The sequence below is a fragment of the Triticum urartu genome, chromosome 3 (genome assembly GCF_003073215.2).
Source record: "Triticum urartu cultivar G1812 chromosome 3, Tu2.1, whole genome shotgun sequence".
NCBI lineage: Eukaryota > Viridiplantae > Streptophyta > Magnoliopsida > Poales > Poaceae > Triticum > Triticum urartu.
This window is the reverse complement of record NC_053024.1, coordinates 14,425,375-14,444,544: the sequence shown is the minus strand read 5'-3', so window position 1 is coordinate 14,444,544 and position 19,170 is coordinate 14,425,375. Positions and strand designations below refer to the sequence as shown.

At 44.0% G+C, this 19,170-nt stretch overlaps 1 protein-coding gene and 1 pseudogene across 1 annotated transcript; one reads left to right on the top strand and one right to left on the bottom strand.

Moving 5' to 3' along the window:
* Positions 1 to 634: 634 nt before the first annotated feature.
* Positions 635 to 5,208, bottom strand: LOC125542398 (annotated as a pseudogene).
* Positions 5,209 to 9,180: 3,972 nt separating this feature from the next.
* On the top strand, positions 9,181 to 11,116 carry LOC125546503 (putative E3 ubiquitin-protein ligase SINA-like 6). Its single transcript, XM_048710742.1, has 3 exons — positions 9,181 to 9,236; positions 9,495 to 9,582; positions 10,538 to 11,116. The coding sequence occupies exons 1-3, from the start codon at positions 9,181 to 9,183 to the stop codon at positions 11,114 to 11,116; spliced, it is 723 nt and encodes a 240-aa protein (XP_048566699.1).
* The last annotated feature ends 8,054 nt before the right edge of the window (positions 11,117 to 19,170 follow it).

The following is a 19,170-nucleotide window of genomic DNA, read 5'->3' as shown; positions in this document are numbered from 1 at the left end:
AAAATATTCTTTTTTTAATTTTTTTTGTTTTTTGAATTTACTGTTCAGACGGTGAAAAAATCAAAATTATTTTTTGAATTTTTTTACTTTTTAAAATTTACTGTTCACCTTGTGAAGAAAATAAATTATTTGTGATTTGTATATTTTTATTTTTTAAAATTTGCTGTTGGCTAGTCAAGGGGTCAAAACCCGGTCAAAACCGGTCAACGGGGAGAGAAGGTTTGAATTCTGACCGGTTTTGAGAGTTGGGGGTTGTAATTTAGATGATATTGAAGTTCGGGGTTGTAAATTAGACTAGGGCAAGAATTCGGGGTTGAAATATGCACTTCTCTCTATCATAAATAAATAATATACGACGTTTTTCGACACTGTCGCTGTGAAATAGCGAAAATGCAAGGAAGCAACACCGACAAACCTGAGATACCAGCATAATGACTGGTTTTGCTTTTTAGCCAACTATATATTCTTTCAACTCTCAACTAAGTCCAAGTAGGTGCTTAATGATTGCTAGTGAAGTCATGACTTTCCTTTCAGGGTAAAATTTTTCACATCCATAATAATATTAATATTGAATAGAAAAAAAATCAAACCACAGTAAACAAAATTCTCATTAATAAAGAAACAACTCTCACTCTAAGGTATACAAGTCATGTCATTTACTTATAAGGGATGATAGTATAGATTGCACACTTGTGGGGGAAAAGTCGCCATAAAAGATACGATGTAACTACAGGAAGGAAAATATACGCAAAACTATGGAAAATACTAGAATTTCTTCCCCAAGCTTGGAACAAGCTAGGAGATTATCAGATACCGAGATCTGAATCTTCAATAACCACAGTGGGTCTGCTCAAATAAGGTGACACCATCAGTCCATCACACTACTGTACTGGAAATTATCTGAAGAGAGCGACCCTGCGAAGCAGGAAACTATATATGTTCAGCCCCGAATTAAGCTTGCAAGCTAAGGTAGTGAAGTTCTGAACAAAAGCAGTGTCTAGTAAAAACATCAAAGTGCAAAAGAGAGAAATGCAAGGAAGCAACGCTGACGAATCGAGATACAGAACTATGCTACCAGCATAATGACTGGCTTTACTCTGCTTTTTAGCTTTCTTTGTGCTCGGTTATGGGCTGTGGCACCAGGACCCTCTGCTCCTGTGAAGCTTGTGATGTTTCCATGATACACGTGTGCTTTCCTTTATACAGGACTAGGAAGAGCTCCGGATCATCGTCTGTGCGCTGCACCTGCTTCTGCGCTTGGCATCCCTGCAAAGTCTTATATGTGCAGCGGAAGTAAGCTCTGCAAAAGGTCAATTTAAAAGAACACAGGTCAGACTCCCTCATGCACCACGTGCAACCAGGAAACAAAAATGTTAGTTTCAGGTGAGTTCAGAAGAAGCCTTTGGTAACCTCGGGTGCTTGGCGTCAAGGATATCTTTCTGGCCGTACTTCCTCCAGCTGAAGCCGTCATCAAGGAGGCGCCCAAGGAACAGCCAATTGTCAACACACTTAATGTTAGCTGTAGGACGACTTGAGCGCATATCAATGGCCTTCCTTAACGCTGACAGTGCAGCTCTTGTACTGCAGGATCCCTCGTCACCACATCCCCCAATAATTACAAGGATTTCCTTGAGGCCTAATAGGTGCTCGATGCCCGTAGGTGCAGCACCGTACGGCGAATTGATTCTTACCTCGAGCTTTTCGAGACTGGGCATTGTCCCTGCCTCAAAAGTCAGTTGTGACATCCTGATGCAGAATAGCCAGAAATGCTTGAGAACAGGGAATCCCTTTCTACAAATGACTACCTTCTCTTCAGTTTCAGGTTTCCCTTCGATGTGCAATTTAAGGCGGTTAAGAGATTGCAACTGCGCAAGGATTGCAATATCATCTTCCAACACCTCAATTGTGAGATCAAGGTCAAAGAGGTTATGGAGCTCTCCAATCGCGTTAGGAACCTTTGGAAACGGACACAACATATGAAGCCTTCGAAGAAATAGCGAACTTAACACATAACTAACTTTGATCTTATAATCCATGTGCAGATATCTGAGGTCGCAAAGTTTTTCAAGGGAACATGTCAAAACATCCAAACGCTGTCTTCTCTCCATGTCATGCAATTCATCCATTTTGGAAAGATGATCACATATTCGAAGATCCCTCAAATTGATGAGATCTCCGAGGTCTCTGATGTTGTCTATAGAATTCAAGCCCACATCAAACTCTTGCAGCGTACATAAAGATTTCATGTTGCCAATTCCATTGGGCAAAATTGTCCTACGAGGGACGATCAGGTGCTGCAACCGGCCCAAATGAACAACATCTGACGGAACTTGAATTTTACCATCTGTTTTAATTTTCAGATACCTCAGTTGGAACAAATGAGATATTCCAGTGAGGTCAGGTATCTCCCACCGAAATTCAAGACTTAAAACTCGGAGATGCTTGAACTTCAAGAGAGGAGGTGCATATGCAGAGTTACCAAATCTTGCAAGTGCTCTTACTTGTGAGAGCTGGGTGGTTTCCAATATTGTGCCATCTATTGTACCGTCCAGATAGAGGGAGAGTCGGCGGACCTTGTCAGACAAACCAATCATGTCTTGGATGTCATCTGTTGCAGTGATAAAATTTTCATCTCTGCACTTGTGTATAATAAGGTCAAGCATCATATCATGCAGTCTGCAAGATAACACTTCATTATTATGATCGGTATCAACTGGCTGAATGATGCCTCTGTTAACAAGCTCGTTAAAATAGCCCTCTGCAACGTCCTCTGGATATTTCCCATGTGCTTTACTTACAAAGCCTTGGGCTACCCATTGCCTGACCAAATCATTTTTCCAGATTATATAGTCCTCTGGATACATACCCAAATACAGCATGCATGTCTTCAAATAATGAGGAAGATTTATGTAACTAAGGCTCAGTATTTGCCTCATTCCTTCCAATGTTGGATTCACCTCGAAATTGGGTCCCAGGGAATTCATTATGTGCACCCAATGCTCCTTGAATTTGTTTTGCTCACTAGCCAAAAGGCTAGATATAGTCACAATTGCAAGAGGCAAGCCACCACATCTTTTTAAAATCTGAGTTGAAACTTCTTCCAAATACAGAGGGCAAGCGTCCTCTGAACCAAATACTCTTCTGAAAAATAGCTTTCTTGAGTCTTCATTGCTTAGCGTCTTCATCTTATAAATATAGTCACGTTGATTGCAGCAGCAAGCTCTAGCCACAGAATTAATTCGGGAGTTGTTATTATCATGCTACCGTACAAATTTTCTGGAAGAGCGCATCTAATAACATTCCATGTAGTTTCATCCCAAATGTCATCAATTACAATGAAGTACCTGCAAAATTATTAGATATAAACTAGAATAAGTACAAGGCTAAACTATAGGCAACAGCAAAATATACATGAAAGCATACGCAGTCTCTGCAACTGCATCTCAAACAGACAAAACACGAAAAAAGAACCTTTATAAGTTGAAAGTTGAAAGTTGAAAATGCAATGACTTGTCTACGCAATGAAGTAACTGTGGCTAAAGTTGAATCTTATACCCGCATTTGTGAGAACCAAGTTTATTTGAGGAACTTTATTTTCAGAATAGATGGAAATCAATTATCAGATTCTAGCATTTCAAATTAGTGTTTAACTAGTTTCTCTAGTGAACCACGAGCATAGAACATCTACAGAAGTGTACATAACTTCCACCAAAAGAGTACTAGCAATATAAAAAAATAACAATTATACAATACCAAACAATACAAATTACTTTGGCCAGTCAATTCCAAACAGGCGTACCTCTTATCCATAAGGAATTTTCTGAGTTCACTGATCAGTTCATCCTCAGCCCATATTTCCATGTCGGCTCCCTCACGCGCTACATAGCCAACTTGAGAGAGCATTCGTCTCAAAATAATTCTTATGCTTGGCTTCTGGGACACAGAAACGAAAGCTCGACACTGGAACTGCCACTTTAGCTTCTGGTAAATCTGGTTCGCAAGTGTAGTCTTACCAAGCCCTCCAAACCCCACTATAGAGAGGACCTTCGTCAGTTGCGCAGAACCACCCTCTTCACCCGCCATCAGTCGAATTAATTCATCCCTCGGCCCGTCGATACCCACAAGGCCCGCAGTGTCTGCGTAGAGTGCCAGGAGGCGAAGGTCTATGGTTGTCTTGTTTTGCTTTGAGACAGCATCATCAATCTTGTACCTCATGCGCCGCTCGCTCACCTCCACGACACGGCTCTTGAGGCCTCTGAACTCCTTGGCGACCCTATGCCGAGTGTTCATCGTCGTCAACAAGTTCATGCTCCTATGAATGAATCCCTTAAATCCATGCGGCTCGCAGTCCGACTCACATTCCACCAGGACTATGAACTCGTCAACACTGTCCTCGATGTCGTAGGACAAATCACACACCTCCTTCGCCCATAACTTGGCTTGCTTGTCGGGCTCCTCCTCCGCCTCCGACATCCTCTCCAGGAATGCTCGCATGCTCTCAAGCTCAGCTTTAAGGAACATGATCTCTCCTTTGGCTCCCTTGAGCAGCTTGTACTTGCCGGCGAGCAGATCACCAAGCTTTGCAATCAGAAAGCCTATGGCGCCCCGCAACACGCTCACCACTGCTGCCTCCATGCAACCAGCAGCAGCACAACCAGGACAGATTTTCCTTCTTTTTTTCTAACTATAGAGGAAATAACTTAAATCATCTTTTCAATTCTGAAGTTGCTAGCCACACCCAGGACTGATTTCACTTTCTGGTTGCAGCCCTTACTCTAGACGTGCGTCCGTTGACTGCATCTGCCATGTTGAAATCGGTCAAATCAGATCACTGAATCTCATGGTAGCCGTGCTTGATAAAGAAAAGGGAGTGGAATCGAACCTGAATCATGAATCGACGCAAGCGGCTAGCCAAAGTCAAACGGATCCCAGCTGTCGGAAACTCGGATGCAAATCCTGTTTCACCGCCGCCGCTCGCCAGACGGAGCTCGTCGGAGCCCCCGCCGCCCCGGCCTCCGGGGCGGGCTCGTCGTCGCTGCAGCCGAAGGAAGATATTCGACCCGACCACCGGCGAGGAGCTCTCAGGGTACGGGCAGCTCCAGATCTGGGGGATTGGTTGCCTTTCCCCTCGTCTCTCGTCGTCGGTGCTCCGGATCTGGTCTGGAGATGACTAGTGAGGACTGATGACTGTGTGCACACCCGATTCTCAACTGTAAAGCAAGCGTACATGGGACCCCATGATTGTTTTCCTAGAAAAGTCGTCATGGCGCATATGCTTCACAAGAAAGTTCAAAAAAAAACTAAAGATTCATCATCGACCTAATTGCAATTTGCAATTGATTTTCTCAGCAAAAACTCTTACAACAAGTTCGTCAGCCACATGATCTGTTCCCTGAGACAATGCGATAATTCAACAATTCCAATCTCTGTGTCTAACTCCATACAACGGGCAAATGTTAATAATTCCAATTACTGTGTATGAGGGTGCACTAGTAGAAAACGGGCCTTTAGTCCCGGTTGTGTTAGAACCGGGACTAAAGGCCCTCCACATGGCCGCTGTCTGGAGCTCGACCTTTAGTACTAAAAAAAATTAGAATTTTTGAATTATTTGCATTTAATCTCTAAACATCCCTCATCACTGCTCAATTTATCTATATCTATACCCCTATATAGTGTGGGAATAACTAACGTTATCATCCATTGGATCTTCTCAATCGAACGACTGAGAATTGGCAAATCCAAGAGTTATTAGCCGTCAGATCAGTTCTTGTGTTGCACGAGATCCTTCCACGTGGATAGGGTAGAAAGTTGCTGCGCGCGCCCGCGCTTTAGAGAGTCTACGCCACGCAACTAGAACAACCTCGAACCCCGACTGACAAAGTTATCTCTTGTGAACTATTTTCCCGTGCGATAGCTCATACGACCGCCGATCATCCCACCGTCTCTCTGCATTCCCGAAATCGATCGCTGCATCACTCCCACTCGGTCGGGCATGTAGATCACAGGTCCGTCGCCACCAAAATCCCAACCTTTCCAGCCGTGCTCCCCCAGTCCCTCGCCATGATCCACACCCTCCCAGCCGTGCCAACCCTCTACAGTATCCCTTTCCATGTCCGTCGCTTCTCCGGTCATCAGACCCCCCTACGTTCCTGGCATCTTCGAGTCGTGCTTTGCGTGTGGAACACAAATCCTGTGCGATGGGCATCATCCTCGCCACTGTACCATCCCGTGAGCAGAGCTGCCATTATTGTTAGTGGTGCATGAGCACTGTTGGAATTTGGATCACGTACTACTACTACTACACCTTCAAAATTATCAAGTTGGAAAACAGGTAACGTGGAGTCATTCTCATAGTAGAGCCAAAATTTTGTTGATCTGTGCCTTCTAATCCAACATCGAAATAATACCTCACAATCTAAATTCTGAACACCAAGTGTACAATCTAAATTCTGAACACCAAGTGTTTGTGTTTATGTTCACAAAGCTTTTCAATTTCTATTTTGATGATCTGTACTTTCTAATCAAGGAGAAATCTAATAATGCCCTGCAATCCTGAATTCTGACCGCCAAGTGTTGGTGTTCATGTATAGAAAGCTTTTCAGTTTTTTTTTCCTGTCCTATCTTATAAGCTGCCATGTAATTCTAAATATCCCATATCAAGTATATTTAAGATGATATACACTATGATGCAGCGACTCGATTTAATTTGTGCACAACTGGTTATGTATGAAAAATCATATATGAATGAACGCAAGGAAATCTCAAACAGTCATTAGCAAGGACCATTGAGGTACATGCACTTATTCAGTAGAAGCTATAAAAAAATTGTATGTATAACTGTGCACTCTTGTTGCTCAAGAAATTGAAATAATTCACTTCCCAAAAATTTAGGGGTTTATCTTTTTCAGCGGATCAAAACTTCACATATATTCATTTATTGCTACTAATTTTTCATGTCATATATTCCTGTTGAGTCTGAACAAGTAGCAATAAAGAGATGAACCCATTTCACTACAAAACAATTAGAAAAATATTAGGTGTGAGCAAAAAATAAGCCGTGCCATGAGGAAAAAACATTGTGAGCTACCAAAACTTGACATAAGTGAAATTATGTTTATATGTTCCTCGGTTTGTTACATGCGACGTGCAAAGCACGTGCAATTTACTAGTAATTTCTAATCTCTAATCACCCCTCATCATTTCAAATCATCTAACTTTCCGGCCGGTCACCCATCCTGTCACTACTCCAGCCTGAGCATGCTTAACCTTCAAGTTCTATTCCGTCTTGTTTCCAAGACCGCACTTGTTGTTTTCCTAACAATAGTAAGCTGTCAATCCTATTAACCCTTAGCAGTTGAAGTTGAGAATGAAGTCACACGTTACACCGTTTGAGTTTGAAACTATTATTCTTAAAACCAATAATTATTTAGTAACACTAATATTTTTTGACTAAGTAGTTTGACCATAGTTTGACCAGATTTGACCAAAATTCAAAAAAACTGAAATAATTATTTGGTAACACTAATATTCTTGAATAATTATTTATTAACACTAATATTTCTTGAATAAGTAGTTTGATCACAGTTTGATCAGATTGAACCAAAATTCAAAAAAACTGAAATTTGAGCATAACTTTTTTTCTTTTAAAATTTGAGGATTCTAAAAAATTGCTAAACGGCCTATTGCCGTCAAAATCGGATGCGGATTTTCGTGCTGAACATTTTGATATATTATACGTTTTTTTCGACATCGTATGCAAAAGATATAGTCGTTTTACTTTTTCATCACACTTTTTTGCAAAACATTCCAAATTTATGTTTTTCTAATTTTCCTAACTAGTAGATCTAGTAACATAACTACATCTCGAAGGATTTTAATTTTTGAAGTTTTTAACGAGCGCTCCTTCGGGAGCCCCGCAATGATTGTTCGTCGTGTGTCAACTTTGGCTCATTCATGTACATTGATAGCCTGATGAAAGAGATTTTTATTTTAAATAAATTGTTTAAACTTTTCATTTTTCTTCTGTTTTTGTTGTTACCATATGTTTTTACTTTTCTAAAATGTCTTCTATGTAAAAAAATGATCATGTTTTCTATGTTTGTCGAGTTTCGGCTAAGTGAGGCTTGACACATGCATAGTTGGTTTAGTCCCACCTCACCACGCGAGGAGCGATGCGGCCTGCTTAAATAGTTGCGCCATGCAAATGCGGCAAGTTTGAGTCATCATTGCACCCTTTGTGGAAGAAATGACTGTCATTATGAATCTACTCTGCTTATATGTAGAGAAGATCATAGTCATAGATTGTATCCCTCACAAAGTGAGCATTGATGATACTCGGCTCTTTTTCGAATCATTTCATCTCAAGCTCTGTCAGTCCATACTGCCCGTCTGGATCGCTTTTTTTTACCGGGCCGTCCGATTGGTGGTTTGAGTGGGGTTTGCGGCGCCCACTCAGACCTCAAACTGCATGCAGCGTGCATATCAACACTTAGCTCATGGCTAGGATATCGGCTTCGTACATACGAAACCTGGCGAAGAAAGTTGTATCCAGCTAGTCTGTGGCTGATGAGAATAGCAAAAGCTCGCCGCAGCCGGTGGACTTCATAAATGCAATTATTCTAGCTAAGGACGAGGTGGTAGTTAAATATGGTCAAGAGGGTGGAAGAGTAGGAGAGAAGCAGCTGAAGCCACCGTGCATCACCTGAATACACTGAACTTCACTTGACCCAATTCCAGCTGACCAGAGTCAAGGGGTACATGTTTTGGCCTTAGATTTTTCCTTTAAAAAAACTCGCACGTATATGCCAAGTTTCATGCGATTTCTCCCACGGGAAGAATAAATTTCTCCCCTTTTACTGCTTCTTCGCTAGGTTGTACTGGTTGCAATATGCATCGCCCTCTGTTCTCTGCTGAATTGCTCAAGAAAACTGGCAGACGCAGTGAACAGATTTCACCCTGTGTGTGAAAGTCAGCACATGCGCACGCCCTCTGTAATGTTGCTTTTCCATTGCTAGTTTAGGAGAAATACATGAAGCCATTGTCACTTCGGTGACTCTTATTATCAGTATATGCTGTGAAACAGGGGAATGGATTGTGGTTGATCGATAGGCGTGGAGCTCTGTTGCACGTGCAATTGTAATATCAAGCAAGGTGGTACCGGTAACTTGAGTTTTGGTGGCGATGGATGCTAGTACCTCTAGCAAGAGACGAGTAGAAGCCCCAGGAGAGGGGGAGAGGAGCGGCAAGACGAAGAATGTCACCATGGGGATGGACGCCCTCGACTGCCCCGTCTGTTATCATCCCCTCAGGCCTCTTTATACCAGGTACATACATGTGTATTTATTTTTACCTGTCTCTCAATGTTCAGATGAAATAGAAAATTATGATTAATAGCAGTTGGATATAATGCTACTACTTGCTAAAAACAGTTTCTTGTGAACGCACGGAATGGAGTAGCTATAGTCGCTGCCCAAGGACACTAATAGTTTGATCGACAGCGTCAAGAATCAGAATGTCACCATGGGGATGGACGCCCTCGACTGCCCCGTCTGCTTTCATCCCCTCCGACCTCCCATTTACCAGGTACATGTGCATTTATTTACTTGCCACTAGTAGAGCCTAAAGCTCAGGTAAAATTTAAAAGGAAAATTGATTATATGTAGTTGGATATAATGCCTTACTCCCTCCATTCCTTTATATAAGGTGTATTTCTTTTTAAAAGTCAAAAGAGTGCACGTTTGACCGAGTTTTTAGAAAAGTATATCAACATCCACAATATGAAATTTATATCATTTGATACATCATGAAAAGTAGGTTCGTATTTTATCTATTAGGTATTGCAGATGTTATTATTTTATTCTATAATCTTGGTCAAACTTTCAAGTGGTTGACTTGCACGAAAATCAATACACCTTATATTCTCAAACGGAGGAAGTACTTGCCAAGAATAGTTTCTTTTGACAACATGGAATGGAGTAGCCATGGCCTATGCATGGTCACTTTTTTTTGTGTGTGTCCACAGACTTACACTAGCCACAATGAGGAGTAACATACACTAGTAACATACATATATCCCTAGACTATATTACTGCCTTTTTAGTGGGTAGTAACATAAGTGTGGTGTCATGCAAAATTTTATTTATTAGGTTATAGACTTATATTGTATTGGGACATGTGATGTTACAGTAACTAGCTAAGTTACTCAGACCACCTCTCTCCTAATTAACTCATTGTCGCATAAGCAAATTTGCATGTTACTGTTGAAGTTACTCCCACTATTGGTAGTCTTAAGACACCGGTAGTTTGATCGAGACTGAAGCTGTCAGCAACAATGTACACCATTTTCTAGTCCACGCTTGATCCCTAGGTAGGGTATGGATCAGGGGTGGATGATATATCTCTCTAATAGCATTATGTTCGCATAATTTTTGTGCGTGGTAGTAACTTGTCATGTTGCTATGTGGTACTTCAACTTTTATTCCTGTCAAAAGTTATTCTAACATGAGGACCCGGTTAATCCTTCCTGTTTCTTCCACAGTGTTCTGTGGGGCATTTCATATGCTCGTCTTGCCGTCCCAAGCTCATGCACAACAATTGTCACTTATGCTCTGCCGAAACTACCTTCAAGCGCTGTTTAGGGATGGAACGTCTCATGGAATCAGTCATGGTCCCTTGCTCCAATGCAAAATATGGATGCGCAGAGAAGCTCACCTACTACCAGAAGGAAGGACACGAGAAGGCATGCCCGAACGCCCCATGCTTCTGCCCGGAGTTGAACTGCGGCTTTGCGGGGCCAACGGCCGCCCTTCTTGACCATTTCACCTCCATGCACAAGCGGCCGCCTACGACCATCAGATACTCCAGGAAGCTTGAGTTCCACGTACAACCAGGCTTGCACGTTCTCTGTACCAAAGACAAGCAGATTTTGTTGCTCAATGTTGTAGTAGAGCCATTTGGGCATGTCATCTCTGTCGTCTGTGTCCAACCTGATGGTGTCCGACCTAAAGCTGCAAATTCCAAGTTCAAATGTCAAATGTCCTACCACTGCTCAATGACCGCAGAAAGGACAGCCCAGTTCTCGATTGTGTTAGATCTCCCTCAACACACACCAGGTTGACAGAGATCTAGGGGGTGTTATTGAAAATCATGTACCGCATCCTACATGCACTATATATCCTCCTCTCGTTTGTTCTCAATCCATCCATCGGAATCAAAGCAAGTCAGATTCAAGTCAAAGCCCAACATGTACGTACGTACCTCAATGCATGGACAGGCTCCACAAGGTGGACTGGTCACTGGAGAGAGCCGGGTCGCTTGTCTGCTGCCGCTGCCGCTGCCGCCGTTCCTCCCGGCCCGCCGCAGCTCCCGAGTGGACCAGAGACGGCACATCGCCTGCATCCTGCGGCATGGACGACTTACAGCATCTCCAGCCGTGCCCCCAAGACGCCCCCAGGCCGGTTTTTTTTACCAGTCGCGCCCCCAAAACGTTGAAATCCGTCGGATCGGCCCGTTTTCTGACTCGGCGCGCCCAGGCCGAACCCGGCGCATTGGGGGGCGCTTGGGGGCGCCGGCGGAAGGGAAAATCGCCCGGGTCCCCACTGTCAGGCGAAAAGTCACAGTGATTCGCCCCGTTTTCCCCTCTCCTTCCCCGACACCTTGCCAATCCCGGCGTCGCGAGCCACCTCTCCGCCGCCGCCGCCGCTATCTCGCCATTCCTCGCCGTGAAACAAAGAAAGACCCCCCGACGCCCTCTACCCCCACTTTCCCCGAGTTTCCCTCGCCGCTCCGGCGCCCGCCGACGAGTCTGCGCACGACGCCCGCTACGTGCTCGGTGCTTTGCTTGCCCCGGCCGCGATGGACTCCAACGACGAGGAGGTGCTCGCGGCGTTGCTCGAGGAGGAAGCCGCCGCCGCCGCCCAGGACGAAGAACACCTCATGGTCCTCGCCGCCCTGGCCGGCTTGCTTGCCGGCGATGGAAAGCCGAGCTGAGGCGGCTCGGCGCCGGGGCGACGGGGCAACGCCTAGCTGGACGTGCAATGAAATATGAGTGTTTTTATTATTTGTGATGATTTTATTTGAATGAGCGCCGAAACACGTTGAGCGTGGGCCGTTTTGCGCCGGAAATTGGGCCAATCCAGCGCCGAAAATGGGCTGAAAGCGCCGATACTGCGCAGATATCGGCGCCTGGGGGCGACTTGGGGGGGGGGGGGGGGGGGGGGCGGCGGCTGGGAACCCCCTAGCCCCCAAGCCTAAAATAGCGTCGGCTCGCCCCAAGCAGCGGTTTCGGCGCGTCTTGGGGCGCAACGGCTGGAGATGCTCTTAGGACTTGGGGCTCCTCATCCACCAAGGCTACATACTGCTTCCTCGCTGCTAGAAATGCGTCTCTTTTTGCCACCAATTACATCACTGTTAGTTTTTTTTACATTTTTGTGCTGGTTATCTTGCTTGTTAGGTACAGATTGCACTCACAGTTATACATTTTTGCACATGCACAATCATGATAATCTAGACTTGGCATCATGCAAGTTTTTTCTTTTCGGAAATTTCCTTTCTCTGCGATGTGTTTTCCCAGAAAGTACGGTCAGAAAACCACCGAAACTATGATCACTAGTAAAAAACAAGGCTTTGGTCCATGCTGGGTCAGCCCATTAGTCCCGGTTCATTCCAGAACCGGGACCAATGGGGGCATTGGTACCCGGTTCGTGAGCCCAGGGGGCCGGCCGGGCCACGTGGGCCATTGGTCCCGGTTCATCTGGACCTTTTGGTCCCGGTTGGTGGGACGAACCGGGACCAATGGGCCTCGCTCCTGGCCCACCACCATTGGTCCCGGTTGGTGGCTTGAACCGGGACCAAAGGCTCCCCTTTAGTCCCGGTTCATGCCACCAACCGGGACCAATGAGGTGCCTATATATACCCCCTCGCGTAAGAGCAGAGCACACTGCTCTGTTTTTTTCTGGCCGAGGGGGAGAGGGCTTGGTGGTGCTCTAGCTCACCTCCTATGCACACAAGGTGTTCGATGGAATGCCCGAGCCACACTACTTAAGCTTTCTCCTCTCCAAGCTCGACCTCCAAGCTCCATTTTCCTCAATATTTGTCTAGGTTTAGCGGTCCGTCACGCCCCGTCCCCGTCTTCACCGCCGTCGATCACCCGCGCCGAGCTCATCGCCGGCACCACCGTGGTGAGCCTCTTGTTCTTATCTTCTTTCTGAAAGAAAAATATTCTTACTTGTATGTTTACATAGATACTTGTATTATTTTCTTACTTTTATTATTGCATCTTATATAGTGTGATGGTTTTGGTATCCGCCCCCGTCGGCCCTCGTCCTGTCTATGATTCGGATGTGGTATATATATTATCTTTATAACTATTGGTTCATTTATTGTTTATGAAAATTATGCCGACCAACGTGACATAGATTTTATTTATGTAAGGATGTATGTGAATCGGAAATGCCAACCGACCCTATTGTCGAGAGGTTAAATTTAGTTGAAGAAGAAAACAATTTGTTGAAGGAAAAAATAAAAAAAATTGAGGAGGAGAAGATGATATTGGAGTTGCATGTTGCGGATGTCGTCGATGATCACAAGATCAAGATGGATGCAATGCGCTTGAAGATTAGAAAGATTAGAAAATATGACATTCATACCGAGGCTTGGTATCATTATGCCGTTGGATCAATTGTTACCTTGGTTGCGATTATGATCGCATTTGTTTTCGCATTGAAATGTTTTACATAGTTTCAATGTATGGTTTAATTAATTAGATGCTCTAAAGAGCTATATGTTGTTAGATGAGAACTATGTATGCACTTTGGTTTTAATGTGATGATGAACTTCTATTAATTTGGACACTTAATTATATATAATGCACGCAGATGAACCGGCAATGGATGTACGGTGACAGACACACCTCCGAAGGGTGTGCATGAGTTTCTCGATGCGGCTGAGGCAAACAAGCAGAATGGTTTTATGTGTTGTCCATGCACTGAATGTGGGAATACGAGGTCTTACTCTAACCGGAAAATCCTTCACTCCCACCTGCTTTACAAGGGTTTCATGCCACACTATAATGTTTGGATGAGGCACGGAGAAATAGGGGTTATGATGGAAGACGGCGAAGAAGAAGAGTACGATGACAACTATGTGCCCCCTGAATACGGTGATGCTACAACGGGGGAGCTGGTGAAGATCAAGAGGAACCAGACGATGTGCCCAATGATGCTGCAACGGGTGAAGCTGCTGAAGATCAAGAGAAACCAGACGATGTGCCCGATGATGATGATCTCCGCCGGGTCATTGTCGATGCAAGGATGCAATGCGAAAGTCAAAAGGAGAAGATGAAGTTCGATCGCATGTTAGAGGATCACAAAAAAGGGTTGTACCCCAATTGCGAAGATGGCAACACAAAGCTCGGTACCGTACTGGAATTGCTACAGTGGAAGGCAGAGAATGCTGTGGCTGACAAAGGATTTGAGAAGCTACTGAAAATATTGAAGAAGAAGCTTCCAAAGGATAACGAATTGCCCGACAGTACATACGCAACAAAGAAGGTCGTATGCCCTCTAGGATTGGAGGTGGAGAAGATACATGCATGCCCTAATGACTGCATACTCTACCACGGTGCATACAAGGATCTGAACGCATGCCCGATATGCGGTGCATTGCGGTATAAGATCAGACGAGATGACCCTGGTGATGTTGACGGTGAGCCCCCAGGAAGAGGGTTCCTGCGAAGGTGATGTGGTATGCTCCTATAATACCACGGTTGAAACGTCTGTTCAGAAACGAAGAGCATGCCAAGTTGATGCGATGGCATAGTGAGAATCGAAAGAAAGATGGGAAGTTGAGAGCACCCGCTGACGGGTCGCAGTGGAGAAAAATCGAGAGAAATTACTGGGATGAGTTTGCAAAGGACCCAAGGAATGTATGGTTTGCTTTAAGCGCGGATGACATTAATCCTTTCGGGGAGCAGAGCAGCAATCACAGCACCTGGCCGGTGACTCTATGTATGTATAACCTTCCTCGGATGTGCATGAAGCGGAAGTTCATTATGATGACAGTTCTCATCCAAGGCCCTAAGCAACCCGGCAACGACATTGATGTGTACCTAAGGCCATTAGTTGAAGAACTTTTACAGCTGTGGAATGGAAACGGTGTACGTACGTGGGTTGAGCACAGACAGGAGGAATTTAAGCTAAAGGCGTTGCTGTTCGTGACCATCAACGATTGGCCCGCTCTCAGTAACCTTTCAGGACAGACAAACAAAGGATACCACGCATGCACGCACTGTTTAGATGACACTGAAAGTATATACCTGGACAAATGGAGGAAGAATGTGTACCTGGACCATCGTCGATTTCTTCCGACCAACCATCAATGTCGAAAGAAAGGCAAGCATTTCAAAGGCGAGGCAGATCACCGGAAGAAGCCTGCCATGCGCACCGGTGATCACGTGCTTGCTATGGTCAATGATTTACACTACATAATCTTTGGAAAGGGTCCCGGTGGACTAGCTGTTCCGAATGACGCTGAGGGACACGCACCCATGTGGAAGAAGAAATCTATATTTTGGGACCTACCCTACTGGAAAGACCTAGAGGTCCGCTCTTCAATCGACGTGATGCACGTGACGAAGAACCTTTGCGTGAACCTGCTAGGCTTCTTGGGCGTGTATGGGAAAACAAAAGATACACCTGAGGCATGGGAGGACCTGCAACGTTTGCACGAAAAAGACGGCATGCCTCCGAAGCAGTATAAATGTCCTGCCAGCTACGCTCTTACGAAAGAAGAGAAAGAAATCTTCTTTGAATGCCTGCTCAGTATGAAGGTCACGACTGGCTTCTCGTCGAATATAAAGGGAATAATAAATATGCCAGAGAAAAAGTTTCAGAACCTAAAGTCTCATGACTGCCACGTGATTATGACGCAACTGCTTCCGGTTGCATTGAGGGGGCTTCTACTGGAAAACATCCGATTAGCCATTGTGAAGCTATGTGCATTCCTCAATGCAATCTCTCAGAAGGTGATCGATCCAGAAATCGTACCAAGGCTAAGGAGTGATGTGGCACAATGTCTTGTCAGTTTCGAGCTGGTGTTCCCACCATCCTTCTTTAATATCATGACACACGTCCTAGTTCATCTAGTCGACGAGATTGTCATCCTGGGGCCCGTATTTCTACACAATATGTTCCCCTTTGAGAGGTTCATGAGAGTCCTAAAGAAATATGTCCGTAACCGCGCTAGGCCAGAAGGAAGCATCTCCATGGGCCATCAAACAGAGGATGTTATCGGGTTTTGTGTTGACTTAATTCCTGGCCTTAAGAAGATAGGTCTCCCTAAATCGCGGTATGAGGGGAGACTGACTGGAAAAGGCACTCTTGGAAGTGACTCAATAATATGCAGGGACGGATATTCTTGGTCTCAAGCACACTACACAGTTCTACAGAACTCCACCTTGGTGACCCTGTATGTCGATGAACACAAGAACAGTCTGCGCTCCAAACATCCGGAGCGGTGCGACGACTGGATTACATGTGAACACATCAGGACTTTCAGCAGTTGGTTGGAAACACGTCTCAGAGGTGACAACACTGTTTTTGATGAGTTGTACTTGTTGTCCAGGGGACCATCTTTGACTGTATTGACTTACAAAGGATACGAGATAAATGGGAATGCATTTTACACGATCGCCCAAGATCAAAAGAGCACCAACCAAAACAGCGGTGTCCGCTTTGATGCAACAACCGAGAGCGGAAAGGACACATATTATGGTTACATAGTGGATATGTGGGAACTTGACTACGGACATGATTTTAAGGTCCCTTTGTTTAAGTGCAAATGGGTCAATCTGTCAGGAGGCGGGGTACAGGTAGACCCACAGTACGGAATGACAACAGTGGATCTGAAAAATCTTGGGTACACTGACGAACCGTTCGTCCTAGCCAATGATGTGGCACAGGTTATCTATGTGAAGGACATGTCTACCAAATCGAGAAAAAGAAAATATAAGGAAGCGAATACATCATACGATGAGCCAAAGCGCCACATAGTTCTTTCAGGAAAAAGGGACATCCTGGGAGTGGACGGCAAGACAGACATGTCTGAAGATTATGAAAAGTTTCATGAAATTCCTCCCTTCAATGTCAAGGCTGACCCAAGCATCCTAATAAACGATGAAGATTATCCATGGTTACGGCAAAATAAGCAAATGACACAAGCGAAGAAAAAGTGAAGACTTTCTCCCGCAACTATTATGATGATACCATGCCAACTTTGTAACACACGAGTATGCTATGCCAACTTTTTCAGAGTTCATTTGAAAACTATGAATTTAGGTCGAATTTTCTCTATAGATGCATCTATATTCATTTTTTTAGTGAAGTTAATCACAAACTTGTGATTCACACAAATTTCAAAGAATTCAAATTTTAACTATTCAAATTTGAAAACTAATGGCACTAACAGAAAGTTTATAATTTTTCTAAAACTAATGGCACTAACAAGAAATTTATAATTTTGCTGACCTAAAAGCAAAAAGAAATAAAAAATAAAGCAAAAAACAAAAGAAAAGAAATAATGTAGAAAACAAAACAAAAAATCTGGAAAACAAAAAAATAGCAACTATAAGTATTTTTTTCTGTAAATAGAAACAAAATAAAATAAATAAAGCAACAAAGAAAACAAAAAAAAACTAAAAAAGTGTTTTCAAATTTGAAAACTAATGGCACTAACAGAAAGTTTATATTTTTTCTAAAACTAAAAGCAAAAAGAATAAAAAAATAAAGCAAAAAACAAAAGAAAATAAATAATGCAGAAAACAAAACAATAAAACTGGAAAAATAGCAACAATAAGTATTTTGTTGTAAGTAGAAACAAAAAGTATTTTGTTGCAACAATAAGTATTTTGTTGCTATTTAGGGTTTCCTCTACCGTCCGGCGACCCTCGACGACCCTCGTTCCCGATAAAAAAAGAGGAAGAAGAAAAAAAAAGAGGAGAAGAAAGAATAGAGGAGTTCTTACTCCTCTATTCTTTATTCTCCTTTTTTTCTTCTTCCTCTTCTTTTTTTATCCTTGAAGCATTGTCGAGGCCACCCCAAACCCTAGAGAAGCAGCGTCGAGGCCACCCCAAACCCTAGAGAAGCAGCGTCGAGGCCACTAATTAATATTAGTTGTACGTTTGCCACTAATATATCCATCTGTCATGTTCGAATAATAATTGCCATGTTGTAAATATTTGTAGAAACTATGGACACTGCCCGAGACGAAGTACAAGAAGAGTTGTTGGGGGACATAATCGCGCGAGGAAGTGATGCCATCTGCTCGTTGTTTCTCAACGACACCGATGGTCTGGAAGCAGCTGGCTATGATTATGATGGCTCCGGTGACCTAATGCCGGTGCAAGAAGGAGACCGTGAGGACGGCTCCGGTGACCCAATGCCGGTGCAACAAGGAGACCGTGATGACGTCTCCGGTGACCGAACCGAGTCCGGCCAGGTATATATATTAGTTAAGCTTCTGCTGACTAGCTAATTGATGCATTCATTGTTTTGGTATGTACACATATTAATTAAGTCTTTGTTCTTTTTTCTAGCCCTCCGGATTGAGCACAACTTCGGTAAAGAGACGAGGCCCGAAGAAAAAGTTGAGCTCGGATGAAAAGTTTGAGATCATAGCAATCGCGCCCGACGGCCAACCGATTGAACCCCTCCGGACAAAGAGCACATTTGTTCCTCAGTGCAGGGTTTTGGTTAGGGACAAGACCCCGATCAGCATCCAGCAATGGTTAAAGCCGGCTACAGAAGACCCTGAGGTGTCTTATGTCAATGATATGCAGAAAAATGATCTTTGGACTGAGCTGAAGTCAAATTTCACCCTACCGCAAGAGGATGATCCGGAGAAGCCAGTTAAAGAGCAATTAATCAAGTCTTTTGCTCTTAAGAGGACGGCAGAACTATTCAGGAGGTGGAAGAAAGAGCTGAATAAGTTTGTCGAAAATAAAGAGACACCAGAATTCAAGAGCAGATATGAGAAGATCAGAGATCACTGGCCCGCATTTGTGGCCCACAAGACATCAGAAAAGAGTAAGAAGATGTCGGCGACAAACAAGCAATATGCTGCGAAGAAGAAGAAGCATCACCATCGCACGGGGTCAGGTGGCTACCTCGTAGCTAG